A 15,357-nucleotide genomic window follows, 5' to 3' on the forward strand; every position below is an offset into this window, starting at 1 on the left:
TTTCCTTCTTTCTTTTTTATATATCTGGAGGTTTGGAATAAAGTTTCATTCATTCATTCACCTGACGGCAACATGTGAACATCGACCAGTAACCTGGGTGAGATTGATGAACCCGCAGCGTCATGTAACCCCTTCAGAGAAGTGACGGGTTTTTAATCCACCGATTTTTACAACACGCATGAGAAAAAGTGGATTCAATATATAGTTTATCACAAAGATTTTGGTTTTTTTTGCACTAAAACAAAGAGATAACTCTGAAGCTGTCTGTATTTTTGTGTTGAGCCCTATATGAATCCAATTCCTTCACAAAGAGCGGGCATCCAGGTTCTAGAGCATCTTCCTCCCACTAATTGATGCAGCTTCAGCTGAACTTAATGAGTGACTCTGTCATCAAACTGACCCACAGCCATACTACAGTAATAAAGGCATGTGGACATTGTTAACATTAATAATAGAGGACTCACTGATGGAGACAAAACTGGACTACTACCCCCCCCCCCCCCCCCCCCCCCCCCATACTATTTTTTTCTTCATTTTCAGTGTGTAATTAATTTCCTCCATTATAAAAGATTAGTTGGAAACTGTAATTAGGAATACATTTTCATTGCCACTATATCAGACAATGTTCGAAATGACGTTACATTTCGTGATAACATCCATTGGGGTGTGTTAATACTATAAAAATATACATTTCCAGCTTGTGTTTCATAATGGTTCTCAGTCAGATGAGACTGTCAGGAATGATATGTTGTTAAATCATGAAATTTCTCAAACAATTTCCCAACAATGACTTCCGACCACAACGGTTGAAACCATGGTTATGATGTTGATAGACCGGTAAGCAGTGCTTGCATGCGACCTTTGCAGTGGAAATGATGTTGTATGATGAGCTGATCTTTAGCTACTGCGGCGAGGAGCCTTCCTGTCTGAGGAATATTTAAAATATCATTAAACACGCTCGCATAATCGCACACCGCTCAGCCCACTGGTACATTCAAATATGAGGCAGATCTGCCTGCGTGGCATTCACACACACACACGCACGCACACACACACACACACACACACACACACACACACACACACACACGCACACACACACACGCACACACACACACACACACACACACAGGCCACACACAACACATTACGAGGCAAAATGCTAATGAATAGCAGAGGCTTAAAAATTCAATTAGCAGGCTGGTTATGGGTTTCTCTCTCTCTCTTTCTCTCTCTCTCTCTCTGTTTCTCTCTCACTCCCTCTCTCTTTCTCTCTGTGTGTTCAGTGATGACTGTAAACTGGGAATTAATTAGAAACACTGAACTCTCAGATAGTGTGTGTGTGTGTGTGTGTGTGTGTGTGTGCGTGCGTGCGTGCGTGCGTGCGTGCATGCGTGTGTGTGGTGAGGATGGGAGGAGGGAGAACAGAGAGAAATGCAGAGAATCCACAGCTCAAAGTGAATGAAGTCTACAAAGAAATATACAAGTTTAGGGCAAGAGTGAGAAACATTTGGAGGGAATATAAAAAGATAGGAACCAGACAAACTTTATATTTTCATCTTTCAGCACCGAGGCCTCGGTTTCATGAACTAATGAGCAAAACTAAAAGTCACGGAGAGAAGAAACCGAAGCATAAGAATGATGTTTTCATCTTTTCTTTTTAGCTTTTATGGTCTCAACTGTTGGACTCATTTTAAATAGTGACTATGTGTGGAGTGAATTAAGAATGAATTAGGATTAAAAAAGAAGGTGGAATGGGTGAAATTAGAGCTCATTAAAGAGAAAGCCTCTGTTCATTCTCCCCAGTGCATCCTCATCCTCCTTTAAAACATCTTTGATTACTTTCTATCCTTAATTCTTTGAGAAGAGTGGGCTATCTACAGGTTCAGCTGTCGACGTGATTAAAGTCTGTCTCTAAATCAGGTGAGCAGGTACAGTGTAATACGTAAAACACCTGTGTGTAAACCAATCCTTGTTCTGAACCTCACAGTAGCTCCTCATTAAAAGCTGACAAACAGCACACATATACATATTTTGTGGATTTTCTACTTCTTGGTGCTTTGTAACAGTGTGGCTGGTTCGTCAGGGTTCTACACTGCTAAACGGATGTTTATCCCACAAGCTGCTGAAAGATTAATTTTTTTCACTGCTTGACAAAACTGAGAGCTTGTAACTCAGAAGCAGGATTTCTATTTATAGACATGGTGCATACAACACTTAACAGCACAGATCACACCAAAACCATCTTTTGTGGGAGCAGATGTTGTCCTCATTGATGCTCAATTCCCATTTCTGTGCGTGATCATTCCACTAGATTTTATACATGACCTCCATTAGACTGCAGTGTGACTGTATCTGCAGATGGAGAGGTGATGTCATGCTGTTTGCGGAGGTCAATATGGACGCTTCACTGGTCAGCACCAGGGTTGCCAGACCTGCCAAAACCTCAACTTCTGTCACAATCATGTTAAAATCATAAAAAGTTTATACGTGTCATGAGCTTAAAAAAAAAGGACTGTTGGGCCTCGGATCTCCGATATGACCCCAGACTGGCTGAAGAGCGGTTTGAGCAGTGAGTAAAATAAGTAATGGAATCAGCTTTGTGGCTGGTCCATGTCTTTCCTTCTTTTTATTTTCACAAGTGCACAACCCAAAAAAAATACAAAGTGTTAAAAGTGCATTAGAGGATTGAGAAGTGTGGCTTCTCCAGCAGCAGCCCCATGAATGATGTAAAAAGGCGCCTTAAATACACTTCGCTCAACTGGGTGGAACCATTAAAAACTTCATAGGTAATAAAAGTTAACATTAGTGTCTGAAAACTAAGTTAAAATCCTCAAACACATCTAAACCAAACACCTAAATAATAAACTAAATCCTAAAACTATGTGCAACACCCCCACTTGCTTCTCCTCTTGGTTCAGCCCGGAACCTTCTTTAACAGTGTCCGTCCCAGGGGGGAATCTTTTACTTGGACACCGGCCTGAACTCAAGAGAAGATAAGTGGAAACTCCTCACACGCCACAACTCTCTCATCCACACCTGAAAACATTCACAGCACACACAACAACTAAAAGAATCAGAGAGTCTCAAATACACATATATTGCACATTGCTCAATTTCTCAATTCATTGTAGTGTCGTCTCCACAGGTGGTCGAATCTACAGAACAACAAAAGAAAATTCAACAAATAAGTTAAAACAACAATTGTGTGCAAATTAATTTATATATGTGCAAATAGCTTGATCTTAAACTGCTGTGTGCTTCTCAAAGTGCTGATGAACATTTAAAGTGTTGTGAGTGCTTAAAATAAGAAATGGGCTGCCTGTTCTTTACAAGGACATTGAGGGGAAAAAAAAGAGTGGCAGCTTTCAACATTTTGGCAGAGCCGCTTCCTCCGGCTCAGACTGGTCACATTAGTCACATGTCAATGATGTGGAAGTTGCATATTTGCCACTGGATCATTCAGACGGCGGTCACATTGGAAGACTTCAGACACATATCTGATTTAGTGCCACACATGATGGAGGCCTGGGTCTGTGTGAAAACAAATCTGAATTGCAACATTCGTGCCACAGGAGTGACTTGGCTCGATTGGCAGAGCGGTTGTCTCCCATAGACATTACATTTTTGGGAGCTTAAATATCATTTTAGATGTTGACAAGATCGGGCCGAAAATGCAATTTGCCAATGATATCACAGTGTTTGTGTACGATGACGGCAGGAGAAGTGTTTAATTGCTTAACAGTTTAATTGTTATGCAGGAATCACCACTTTTCTACCACGAGTTGAAATGCCCTCATTGACACCCAGTTGAACCTGAGACATCAGAACCAAACACACCACCGTCATCCAGCTAATCCTAATCTAACATTGCTCATGAGAGCTGAGCGGATTGTTGGGCTGCTGGAGTCAAAAACCTGCTTTACAAACTGAACGGCAATTTTTGCTGAATTCTCAGCCACTCCAAAGACAAACTGCCACTTTTAAACTTGTGCGTTCGCAGCAGTGGAAAGAGAAACAAAACCATCTCCACTCCGGCCATCCTCAATTAGTTGTGGACTCTCGCAGGATTTGGACAAACCCAATTAATGTTGGTGAGGAGATGCAAGGTTCAAGCGGAGGAAGAAGATAATAATTGCTCCCCAGGCGAGGATCCAGAGCCACAGCATCCCACAAATCCCTGCATTGCCCCGGCCTGTTTGCTGTGATTTGCATGTTATTATCTGTCCGAGTCGCTTCAGTCTGTTTGTCTAATGAGGATGAAAAACAGCAGGGAGACGGAGCCAGCGTCGCCACGGAAACGCAGCAGATTTGTCTGTTTGTGGCGGCTGGAGAGGACGGTGCTTTTATTCCACAGACGGGGATTTGAAGTTACCGCACGGTGCGCTGAGGGTCAAAGTTTCTCCTTCGTCTACTCATTTCTGCTGCTGGACTGTCTCCCCTCCGGACCACGTATGACCCACTTCTCCCCCCACGACTGATCAGAATCATTCTCACGCTTCTGATCAAATCTCTTCTCATGGGAAGCTGCTGACTGATGTTTATTTTAACACGTTCCAAGATCGAATCCAATCTAACAAGACCACTCAAACTACAAACAACGAACTGCACTTGCTGTCAGAGATTCTGAAAAAGACTCAGCATCTCAAGGCTTGAAAGAAAAGAAAAAGCTTCTGTAAGCAGTTACCCATCCATCCATCCTCGTCATTCAGTTCAGGCTCTCTGGGATCTAATCCCAGCTCATATTGAGTGAAGGCGGGTCACAATACTCGATAGTCAAACCATAATACACAGTCACTGTCAAACGTTTTTACTCCTGAATTATAAATAATATAATTTTTTCATTTTTCCCCTTTTTTCCCCATTTTCCTCTCTGAATCAAATACAATATTTGCTGTCTTTGATAATAAAGTGCTATTCATTGTGTCTCATATTAAATGAAAACTTGCTCTGCATCACGTCTACAGAACCAACTAAAACAATTATCCAACAGAGGTTTTTAGAATTCTGCAACTTTCCTGAGCCCAAACATCCCTGAAGCGTCGACTGTGTGGCGTGTTTCTGTAACGGCTTTGGACTGAGTGATAATACAGAGACAAAACAAGTCTGTTAACGAGAAGAGTCAAGACATCCAGAAGGAGCTGGCATAAGGAAACATTAGAAGATTTATTCATTCTTCGTGTAAATCCGGAGAGGTGGGCAACAAAAGATGAACAAACAAAGGAGATGACACTTGGGAAGACCTCGCATATCGAGAGACTGAGGCCACATCCACACGAGCCAAAACAATCTTTTTTTTTCTCCCCGAGGTTCTCCGAAAACAATTCTTTCCACATCTCCCAGTTCAACTCGAGGCTTCAGGGCACGTAGTACATATGCCAGGCCTTTAGGGGCAGTGTGACTCACCAAACAAACCAAAAACGCAGAAGAAGACACAGCACACATGGAAATTTAGAAGCAGCCTTCTGTTCATAAACCTCGATATAAAAAGGAGGCTACACGCAATATGTGTTCTTGCAATTAGCCCTTTTGATTAAAAAGGAATCTCTAACAAAGTATGTAGGTCTAATAGAGATATTTTTCTAAAGTTGAGGTCATGGCTCTGAAGGAAGTGGCAGTCTTGATGCTGCACTCAAAAATAAGATATGTTGGATTTAATTAAAATTGTTTCAAGTGGTTCTACATAACTTTAAGTAGATCATGATAAACCAATTTTCATACAATTTACTCAATAGATGATAGTTGATTTAAGAAACTCGTGGTTTTTGAGTTATTACAATACAATACTATGTTTTATAGCCAACAACAATAATATTTCCTTTTTTTTGAGTTTGGTTTGTAAAAACACCATTTCTGTACATATCTTGTTTAATGATGGTGACTCAGAGAGGAGATTTGTGGGAAGAAAAATGGCATTAACAGAGCATTACCAAATTGGAGGAGGTGGCTGAGCGCTGGCCGGAGAGGGTGTGGTTTGGTGGGACGGAGGTCCGAGGTAGTGGAGAGCTGGAGCTGCAGGGAGGAGGATCCTCCTCCAGCAAATGAAGGCGCTGGACAGCAGGCGGCATAAACATTTTCAGTGACGCGTCTGTCATTTAACACATCTGTGCTTCTCAGTGCACTTTCACACCAGCACTGTGTGGTCCAGAACTGAGTAAACGGGAAAGTCTGATTCATTTGGTCAGGTGTGAACGCTCGCCGGATTCTTATCCGGAGCAAACAAGTGAACTCCGGTCCACTTGAGAAGCGTGGCTCTCAATCCACTGGCAAGTCAACTGAGGTCCGGTTCATGGATAGTGTGAACACATCAAGGAGTGAAGAAGAAGTAGAGAAAGAAATAGAGAGGAAGAAGGAGTGAGGAAGAAGTAGAGAGGAAGAAGGAGTGAGGAGGAAGTAGAGAGGAAGAAGGAGTGAGAAGGTTATACCTTGTGATTGTCATTCGCCACTAACAGGCTAAAGGGGCGGGGTTTCCAATTTTGATCTGAACCAATCTATGAGCTGGATTTCAACTTCCACCTACTTCTCTTCCCCTCTGGTCAGTGTTTGTTTCAGGCGATCGCCTCCAGAAAGCAGCAGCTGTTGTAATTGCATGACATTGTCTGGGGGGGTTTGTCTATTTAAACACATCTTTGGCGTGTTCCCAAGGGCGGAATCAGACTTTTGTTGATCATGATGATGATGGCTTGGTGTTTTTCGGCTCGTAGCGTGTTGAGGACTGTAACATGAATCGTAGCAGGGCCCTCGCATCGTACGTGACAGATGTAAGAGTACATGTGTGCTGTGTCTGCTTTTAGCTGCAGGCGGCGGTGTGATCTACACAGGGACCGACAACAGAACTTATGTAAGACAAACAATCTCAATCCCCGTCTCCCGAGATACGCGAGGTGTCACCGCAGCTCACGTCCTCCCAGCTGGAAGCTCATCCAACCGTCTGAGAGTCACACTGACGCCTCACTGTCGCACAACACACACACACACACAGACACACACACACACACACACACACACACTCGAGTCCGTCTTTGTTGCTGGACTGCAGAGAAAGCAGCAAGTGATTTTAAAGCAGCGTGAAAACAACAACACAAACTGTGAGGGGAAGTCTGACACCGGCTTGCATTTATTCTCCCGTCTCTGATGTGTGATCTCACGACCGTCGGCCTCCACAAAATACATTAAAACATGTGATGGAAGAAACACGACACAAACCCAGATGTGGACCTTTCAGTTATTTAATTGCTTTAGAGCAAGATGGTCATGGCTTCAAATACGGCCCGGTGTGTGTGTACCAGGGCTCTGTGTGGCTGCTGCCCATGGGTCAAGTCGGGAAGGAATTTCTCCTTTGGGGATTATTACAGTGCATTAAAATAATACAGGAGGTTTAGTTCTTGTTTTTTCTTTTTTTTTTGGTAAAATTAGGGAAGAAAAGTAAAAATGTAGGAAAACCCAACCCCCGGGCCGTCCACTCTCCTAACACAGGCTTTAGAATTTTATAAAATAGTCCCTTTCTGGGATTTATATCAAAAAGGCATGGAAATGTTACTATTTTGATGTTTGTACTGGTTATATTAAACTGTCTATATTGGCTTCTCCTGTGTATAACATGTTGATTCCTTCATTTGTCTTGTTGTCTTGTGCTTTTCAATTTCCTTTGTAAAATATGATTTAAAAGAGGAAAGTCCAGTTCCCAGGGGCCGAGCCTGAGAGGCCTCAAGAGAACTCTGTTGTCTTTGTTTATGATAAAGCTCAGTTTGGGGTTCGAGAGTAATGTAAGTCTTCTCTTACTGAAACAATGCCACACAAAGTGGACACAGCAGTCAATTAAACAAACAAACTTTAGGTTCCAGCTACAATTTAACGAGATTGAACCAGTTTGTCCCTGTACTAGTTTCTGGTGCGTAGATTCCAAAAGATAACAATAAATGTTACAATAACATTTCTACAAATAAGGAGCTGTTTCTGACGTACAGACCTTCATTAGAGGAGAGTATAAGGAATGAAAAGTGCTGCTACTGATGTTAAATATGCACCTGTACTGCTGCGATCACCTCCAATCATCTTTTCCATATTTCACTTTAATCAGTCACTTGATATCAGCAATCTTCCCTAACAGTCAGACTTCCTGCTGGCAGTATACACGTGTTCATCTGAGTGAGATGATTAAAGTTGAAATGTCCTCATTTAGCCAGACATCAAGTCATTTCCTTTTAATAGTGACTGAGTTAGCTCAGATTTTCAGAGATGATGGGAGGAATATTCCGGTTTTTTTGTCAGAAAAAAAAAAAAAAGATGAGAGAGTAATTTGAAGTAAAATCCAGGTTAAAGAAGTCTGAGGTATTGACGTGACTCAGTGAAGTCGCCTGCGGCCTGAATGTTGCACATAGACAGTGACCCACATGCTCATTTACATGTGCTAACAGTGCCTCCTGTCCTCTGTCCTCCTTTGCTCTGTCTCTCCATCCCTCCATCCCTCCATCCTCTGTCTTCCTCTCATGTCTCCCACTGTGCTCTGTTCAGTGGTAAACGGGTCCAAATGACTCTATGAGTGTTTCAGGTTGCCCTGATCTATCTGTCCTCTGTCTTCTGTCCTCCGTTCCTCTTTCCTGTCCTTCCGTCCTTCCATCTCTCTATCCTCTCTCCTTCATCTTCCGTTCTTCTGTCCCTCCATCCTTCCATCCCTCCTTCCCTTTTGTCCTCCTTTCCTCGGTCCCTGTCTTTCCATCCCCCTATCCTCTCTCCTCCTGTCCCCGTCCTCCTTATCTCGGTCTTCTCATCCTTCTGTCCCCGTCTTCCATCCTTTTTCTCTGTCCTCCTTTCCTCTTTCCCCTCCATTGTTCCATCCCGCTGTCCTTCTTCCCCCCGTCCTCCTCTCTCTCTCTTTCTATCTGTATGTGTTTGACCAGAAGAAGCTCTCCACTCTCGGTTCTGAGCCGTCCCACTGTTCCAATTCTCTGCTCAGATTATTAATTCTCATGTCAAAGTCCAGAGTTAAAGGACTGGTGGAGGATTTTCTCCTTTGCACCCTGCAGGAGGGAACTTCAGTTACAGTTACAGACAAATGGACAGTTACAGACAAATGCAGCCTTTCCATCACAGTTCACAGAGAGTTCAGTTCGTTACCGTCTTTCTCTCCGCTTGATTTCTTGATTTTTCTATTTGTACTTTCAATAATCTGAAAATATGTTACGTTGTAACCAGAGTGCTCAAAAATATCTCCATATCCCCAGAATGCACCTATTCTATTTTTGACAAAAATAAATTAAATAAAATGAGAAATGCCGGCTCGTGTGGATGATCGGCCAAAACAGACTGGTTTACCGGCGTTCTCGTGTGGACTAACATTGTTTTCTTGGAACTTGTGCTCTGACTCCCCTCCACCCTCACTCTGCTCCACCTCTTTCTGGTTATGTGGGGTATTGTTGTCCTTGCCATCTTCCTCCTTCCTTGCGAACATACCCAGATACAAAGAAGCTGAATAAGTCCTGAACTTCTTCAGTTTTTCTCACTTGTTTCATGGGACTTTTTAACATTGATCTTCTCAAACACTTTCACCAACTTTATCCAGTGAAGCTACCAACATGTTTTTGGGTTGGTGAATTGTTTGTACAGAGAAAACTCACAAAGGCTTGAGAAGAACATGAAAGACAACAGTCTCAGCTTGAGCCAACGGTCCAAACACTCCACTATTTATTCAGGCAGTCAAACATCCTTGGCACTTTTCCATTACACAGTTCTAACGCTACTCGTCTCGACTTCACTCTCCTCAACTCAGTTTCGGTTATTTTCCATTACTCCAAAAATCTCAGTGTGGGTAGTAGTTAGAGCAAGGCAGCCGAAGACTCTGGCAATGTCTTTTGTCTGGTGACGCAAAGACAGAACCACTATGGAGGACATTGAGGTCATGGTTTACCTGCTGCTCCATCTGTGGCTTTCTGTTAGACGCAGAGCAAACAAAGAGAACCAGAAAACTCTGCGGGCGGCGCCCTGGTCAATCAGCGGCCTGCTGTCTGCCGACGTCACATTTAACCGATGTTGAGTAGGTACAAGAATAATACCTGATATTTGGTATTAACATGTAATGGAAAAGACTAAAGACCGAGTCCCATTGAGTCGAGTAGCCGCTAGTGGAAAAGCCCCATTAGGAGTACACTGACTTAATATTGCTAACACTTCTTTTTCCTGTTGCACCTCGGCAGGTCCTCTCCGGGTGGTCGTGCCCACCGAGTCTGTGTCCTCATACCTGGGCGACACTGCCCTGCTGCGATGCGAAGTCTCCGGAGACCCCACGCCGGTAATCCGCTGGCAGAAGAACCGGGACGACCTTCCGCTGACCTTCGAGCCTGAATCTCGCCTCGCGGTGCTGCCGTCCGGCTCGCTGCAGGTGAGCCGAGTCCAGCCTCCGGACTCGGCGACGTACCGCTGCCTGGCCGACAACCCCGGCAGCACCAGGACGGGGACGGACGCAGAGCTCCGAGTGCTCCCAGGTAACTGCACCTCAAACCAGGCGGGATTCATGCTGCCTGCTTCTTTCCAACTAAACCATTCAGAAATACTGTGCTGGTTTAGAAAGACCACATCTCTTTATTACAGCAACCTTTGAAACTGCTCTACACTCCAGTACTGCTGCTGGTACTTTACCCTGGTACTGCTACAAGGCATTTACTCGAGAGCTGCTGCTCTGCAGACTGATGTCTGATGCTCTGGAGCTCTGACTAGTAGTGGATAGGAGCATGACAGTAAGCTGTGCCTTCTTCTCATTACTCATTACTCATACATTAGATTTCTAAGAAAATGTATTTCTATATTGCTGGATGGAGCGGTCAGACATTTCACTTTCCACTGGCTTCTTCTTTGACTGTGGATTACAATAATTTGCATTGAATGAAAATATTCCAGATTGTTTGTCTTTGTGAATTCCCGCATCAGGCCTCAGCAGATTGTTTTTTTGTTTGTTTTCTTTACATCCTGAGAACATTTTCAATGTAAAGTACGTTCAGTGCTGTACTGGATGTGATCAATGTTAGAGATACTTGTGGAGTCCACGTGGAGAAACAGCAGCACGCTCCACTGAAACTCGGCATCAGCAGCTTTTACTCAGCAGTGAGTTCCACTTTTCCTGCAGTCATCGTTTTGTCAGGTAGTAATTTTTGCTCATTTCCTCCCCAGAGCTGCATGTCTCATTTAAACTTGAAATGTGATGTAATGAATATATACAATGTGGTATGTGATTTTAATAATGTGTCTGAGGGCTAAGAGGGGGGCAGTTCCTGCTCCGTCTGCAGGGAATCAGTCAGCCTCTTCACATCGGCCAATTATAGCAGAGCGTATCGCGTCCACCTCGTCACTCGCTCCCTCCCCTGCTGGCTCCGCTCCGCCGCGAGGCTGCGCTGCCACCGCAGCTTGTTCCTGTGCTGGTTCACAGCAGGGGGCCCCCAGGGGTCCAACACCAACCTTCAGCTGGATAAACGCCTGTACTCTGCATTTCAAAGTACTGCTGTTTATTCTCAGGAGGACTTATCTTCTGCCCTCGCGCACGCGCACACGTACAGTCTTTGAGCGCTCAAGCACATTTCACGTTCAAGTTAAATGGAACACAGGTATCCTTGATAGGCATATGCAAATGAAGCAGAGCTTATATTTGTAATTAAAAGGAGCAACATAAAACACTTGATTATTTATAACTAAAGAAATATTAAGATGTCAATTAAAGTTTGAAACAGTCTAATCTGAAGCCAAAATAATATATCAATCAAAATGGCCAAAAAGTATTTTTTGTTAAATGTATTTGTTAATTATTAGTCCTTAATGCTAAATTGGGCAAAAAAAGTCCATCCATCCATCCATCCATTGGCTACCGCTTTATCCGGGGCCGGGTCGCGGAGGCAGCAGTCTGAGCAGAGTAGCCCAGACTTCCCTCGCCCCAGACACTTCCTCCAGCTCCTCCGGTGGCACCCCAAGGCGTTCCCAGGCCAGCCGAGAGACATAGTCCCTCCAGCGTGTCCTGGGTCTGCCCCGAGGCCTCCTACCGGAGGGACATGCCCGAAACACCTCCCTCGGGAGGCGTCCGGGGGGCATCCGAAATAGATGCCCGAGCCACCTCAGCTGGCTCCTCTCGATGTGGAGGAGCAGCGGCTCTACTCCGAGCTCCTCCCTGGTGACTGAGCTCCTCACCCTATCTCTAAGGGTACGCCCAGCCACCCTACGGAGGAAGCTCATTTCAGCCGCTTGTATCCGGGATCTCGTTCTTTCGGCCATGACCCATAGTTCATGACCATAGGTGAGGGTAGGAACGAAGATCGACCGGTAAATCGAGAGCTTCGCTTTTTGGCTCAGCTCCTTCTTCACCACGACGGACCGATACAACGTCCGCATAACTGCAGACGCTGCACCGATCCGCCTGTCGATCTCACGCTCCATCTTTCCCCCACTCGTGAACAAGACCCCAAGATACTTAAACTCCTCCACTTGGGACAAGGGCACTCCACCGACCTGGAGGGGGCAAGCCACCTTTTTCCGGTCGAGAACCATGGCCTCGGATTTAGAGGTGCTGATCCTCATCCCAGCTGCTTCACACTCGGCTGCGAACCGTGTCAGTGCACGCTGGAGATCCAGGCTTGATGGGGCCAACAGAACCACATCATCCGCAAATAGCAGAGATGAGATTCTGTGGTCCCCAAGCCGGACCCCCTCCGGCCCCCGGCTGTGCCTAGAAATTCTGTCCATATATATGATGAACAGAACCGGTGACAAAGGACACCCCTGCCGGAGGCCAACGTGCACAGGGAACAGGTCCGACTTACTGCCGGCAATGCGAACCAGACTCCTGCTCCGGGAATACAAGGACCGAACAGCCCTCGACAAGGGACCCCGGACTCCGTACTCCCGGAGCACCCCCCACAGGACATCTCGGGGGACGCGGTCGAACGCCTTCTCCAGATCCACAAAACACATGTGGACTGGTTGGGCGAACTCCCACGAACCCTCAAGCACCTGGCGGAGGGTATAGAGCTGGTCCAGTGTTCCACGACCAGGACGAAAACCGCATTGTTCCTCTTGGATCCGAGGTTCGACTAACGGCCGGACCCTCCTCTCCAGTACCCTGGAATAGACTTTCCCGGGGAGGCTGAGGAGTGTGATCCCTCTGTAGTTGGAACACACCCTCCGATCCCCCTTCTTAAAGAGAGGGACCACCACCCCGGTCTGCCAGTCCAGAGGTACTGTCCCCGCCCGCCACGCGATGTTGCAGAGACGAGTCAGCCACGACAGTCCCTGCACATCCAGAGATTTAAGGAACTCTGGGCGAATCTCATCCACTCCCGGTGCCTTGCCACCGAGGAGCTTCACAACAACCTCGGTGACTTCAGCTTGGGAGATGGACGAGTCCACCTCTGAGAACCCAGTCTCTGCTTCCTCAATGGAAGACGTGGTGGTGGGATTGAGGAGGTCCTCGAAGTATTCCTTCCACCGCCCAACAATGTCCCCAGTTGAGGTCAACAGCTCCCCACTTCCACTGTAAACAGTGTTGGTGGAGAACTGCTTCCCCCGCCTGAGGCGCCGGACGGTTTGCCAGAATTTCCTCGAGGCCGACCGAAAGTCCTCCTCCATGGCCTCTCCGAACTCCTCCCAGACCCGAGTTTTTGCCTCCACCACAGCCCGGGCTGCGGCTCGCTTGGCCTGCCGGTACCTGTCGATTGCCTCGGGAGTCCTATGAGCTAACAGTGCCCGGTAGGACTCCTTCTTCAGCTTGACGGCATCCCTTACTTCCGGTGTCCACCACCGGGTTCGGGGATTGCCGCCACGACAGGCGCCAGAGACCCTGCGGCCACAGCTCCGAGCAGCAGCTTCGACAATGGAAGTGGAGAACATGGTCCACTCGGACTCAATGTCTCCAACCTCCCTCGGAATCTGTGAGAAGCTCTCCCGGAGGTGGGAGTTGAAGGCTGCGCGGACGGAGGGCTCGGCCAGATGTTCCCAGCAGACCCTCACAACACGTTTGGGCCTGCCGAGTCTATCCGGCCTCCTCCCAGTCCAGCGCATCCAACTCACCACCAGGTGGTGATCAGTTGACAGCTCTGCCCCTCTCTTTACCCGAGTGTCCAAGACACGCGGCCAGAGATCAGATGACACGACCACAAAGTCTATCATTGACCTCCGGCCTAGGGTGTCCTGGTGCCATGTGCACTTATGGACACCCCTGTGCTCGAACATGGTGTTCGTTATGGACAAGCTGTGACTGGCACAGAAGTCCAATAACAGAACACCGCTCGGGTTCAGATCGGGGAGGCTGTTCCTCCCAATCACCCCCTTCCAAGTCTCGCTGTCATTACCCACGTGGGCGTTGAAGTCCCCCAGGAGAACAATGGAGTCCCCAGTTGGGGCACTATCCAGCACCCCTCCCAGGGACTCCAAGAAGGTTGGGTACTCTGAGCTGCTGTTCGGTGCATAGGCCGAGACAACAGTCAGAGACCTGTCCCCTACTTGTAGGCGTAGGGACGCAACCCTCTCGTTCACCGGGGTGAACTCCAACACGTGGCGGCTGAGCTGTGGGGCAATAAGCAAGCCCACTCCAGCCCGCCGCCTTACACCGCGGGCAACTCCAGAGAAGTGGAGTATCCAGCCCCTGTCGAGGAGCTGGGTTCCAGAGTCCAAGCTGTGAGTGGAGGTGAGCCCGACTATATCTAGCCGGTATCTCTCAACCTCCCTCACAAGCTCGGGCTCTTTCCCCCCCAGCGAGGTCACATTCCATGTCCCAAAAGCCAGAGTCCGTGTCCGGGGATCGGGTCGTCGAGGCACCTGCCGTCGACTGCCACCCAATCCACACTGCACCCGACCCCTACGGCAGCCTCTGTGGGTGGTGGGTCCACAGGAGGATGAGGAAGAGGGGCCCGCGTCGTCCCTTCGGGCTGAGCCCGGCCGAGTCCCGCGGGCAAGAACGCGGCCACCAGGCGCTCGCGTGCGAGCCTCCACCCCGGGCCTGGCTCCAGGGTGTGGCCCCGGCTGCGCCAAACCGGGCGACGTCACCTTGCTCCTCTTGCGTGTATCCATGGGGGTTTTGTGAACTGCTTTTAGTCTGACCCGTCGCCTCGGACCTGTTTGCCTTGGGAGACCCTACTGGGGGGGCAAGCCCCCCGACAACATAGCTCCGAGGGTCATTCGGGTGCTCAAACTCCCCCACCACGATAAGGTTGCAGTTCAAGGGGGAGGCAAAAAAAAAGTCATATAATTAAATTCATATCATTTGAAACTAATGATTAAAACAAAACTGGATACAAAGTAAATGAAGATTAAATTATTTTAAAGAAATAAACTAATTTGTAAATATCATGGCTGAGCCCAGAAGTATTTATTTTTAAAGTTTTT

The 15,357-nt window shown here is 46.9% G+C and overlaps 1 protein-coding gene across 1 annotated transcript in view; it reads left to right on the forward strand.

The window, feature by feature from the left end:
* The window catches only part of dcc (DCC netrin 1 receptor), a gene marked incomplete at its 5' end in the record, with an annotated part of 378,467 nt that overhangs the window by 191,612 nt on the left and 171,498 nt on the right, over nucleotides 1-15,357 (forward strand). The window contains one exon of the mRNA XM_080510296.1: nucleotides 10,194-10,481. Coding sequence (XP_080366422.1) covers nucleotides 10,194-10,481 — 288 coding nt within the window. The remainder of the gene's footprint in view (nucleotides 1-10,193; nucleotides 10,482-15,357) is intronic.

Source organism: Blennius ocellaris, assembly GCF_963422515.1.
Source record: "Blennius ocellaris genome assembly, chromosome: 15".
NCBI lineage: Eukaryota > Metazoa > Chordata > Actinopteri > Blenniiformes > Blenniidae > Blennius > Blennius ocellaris.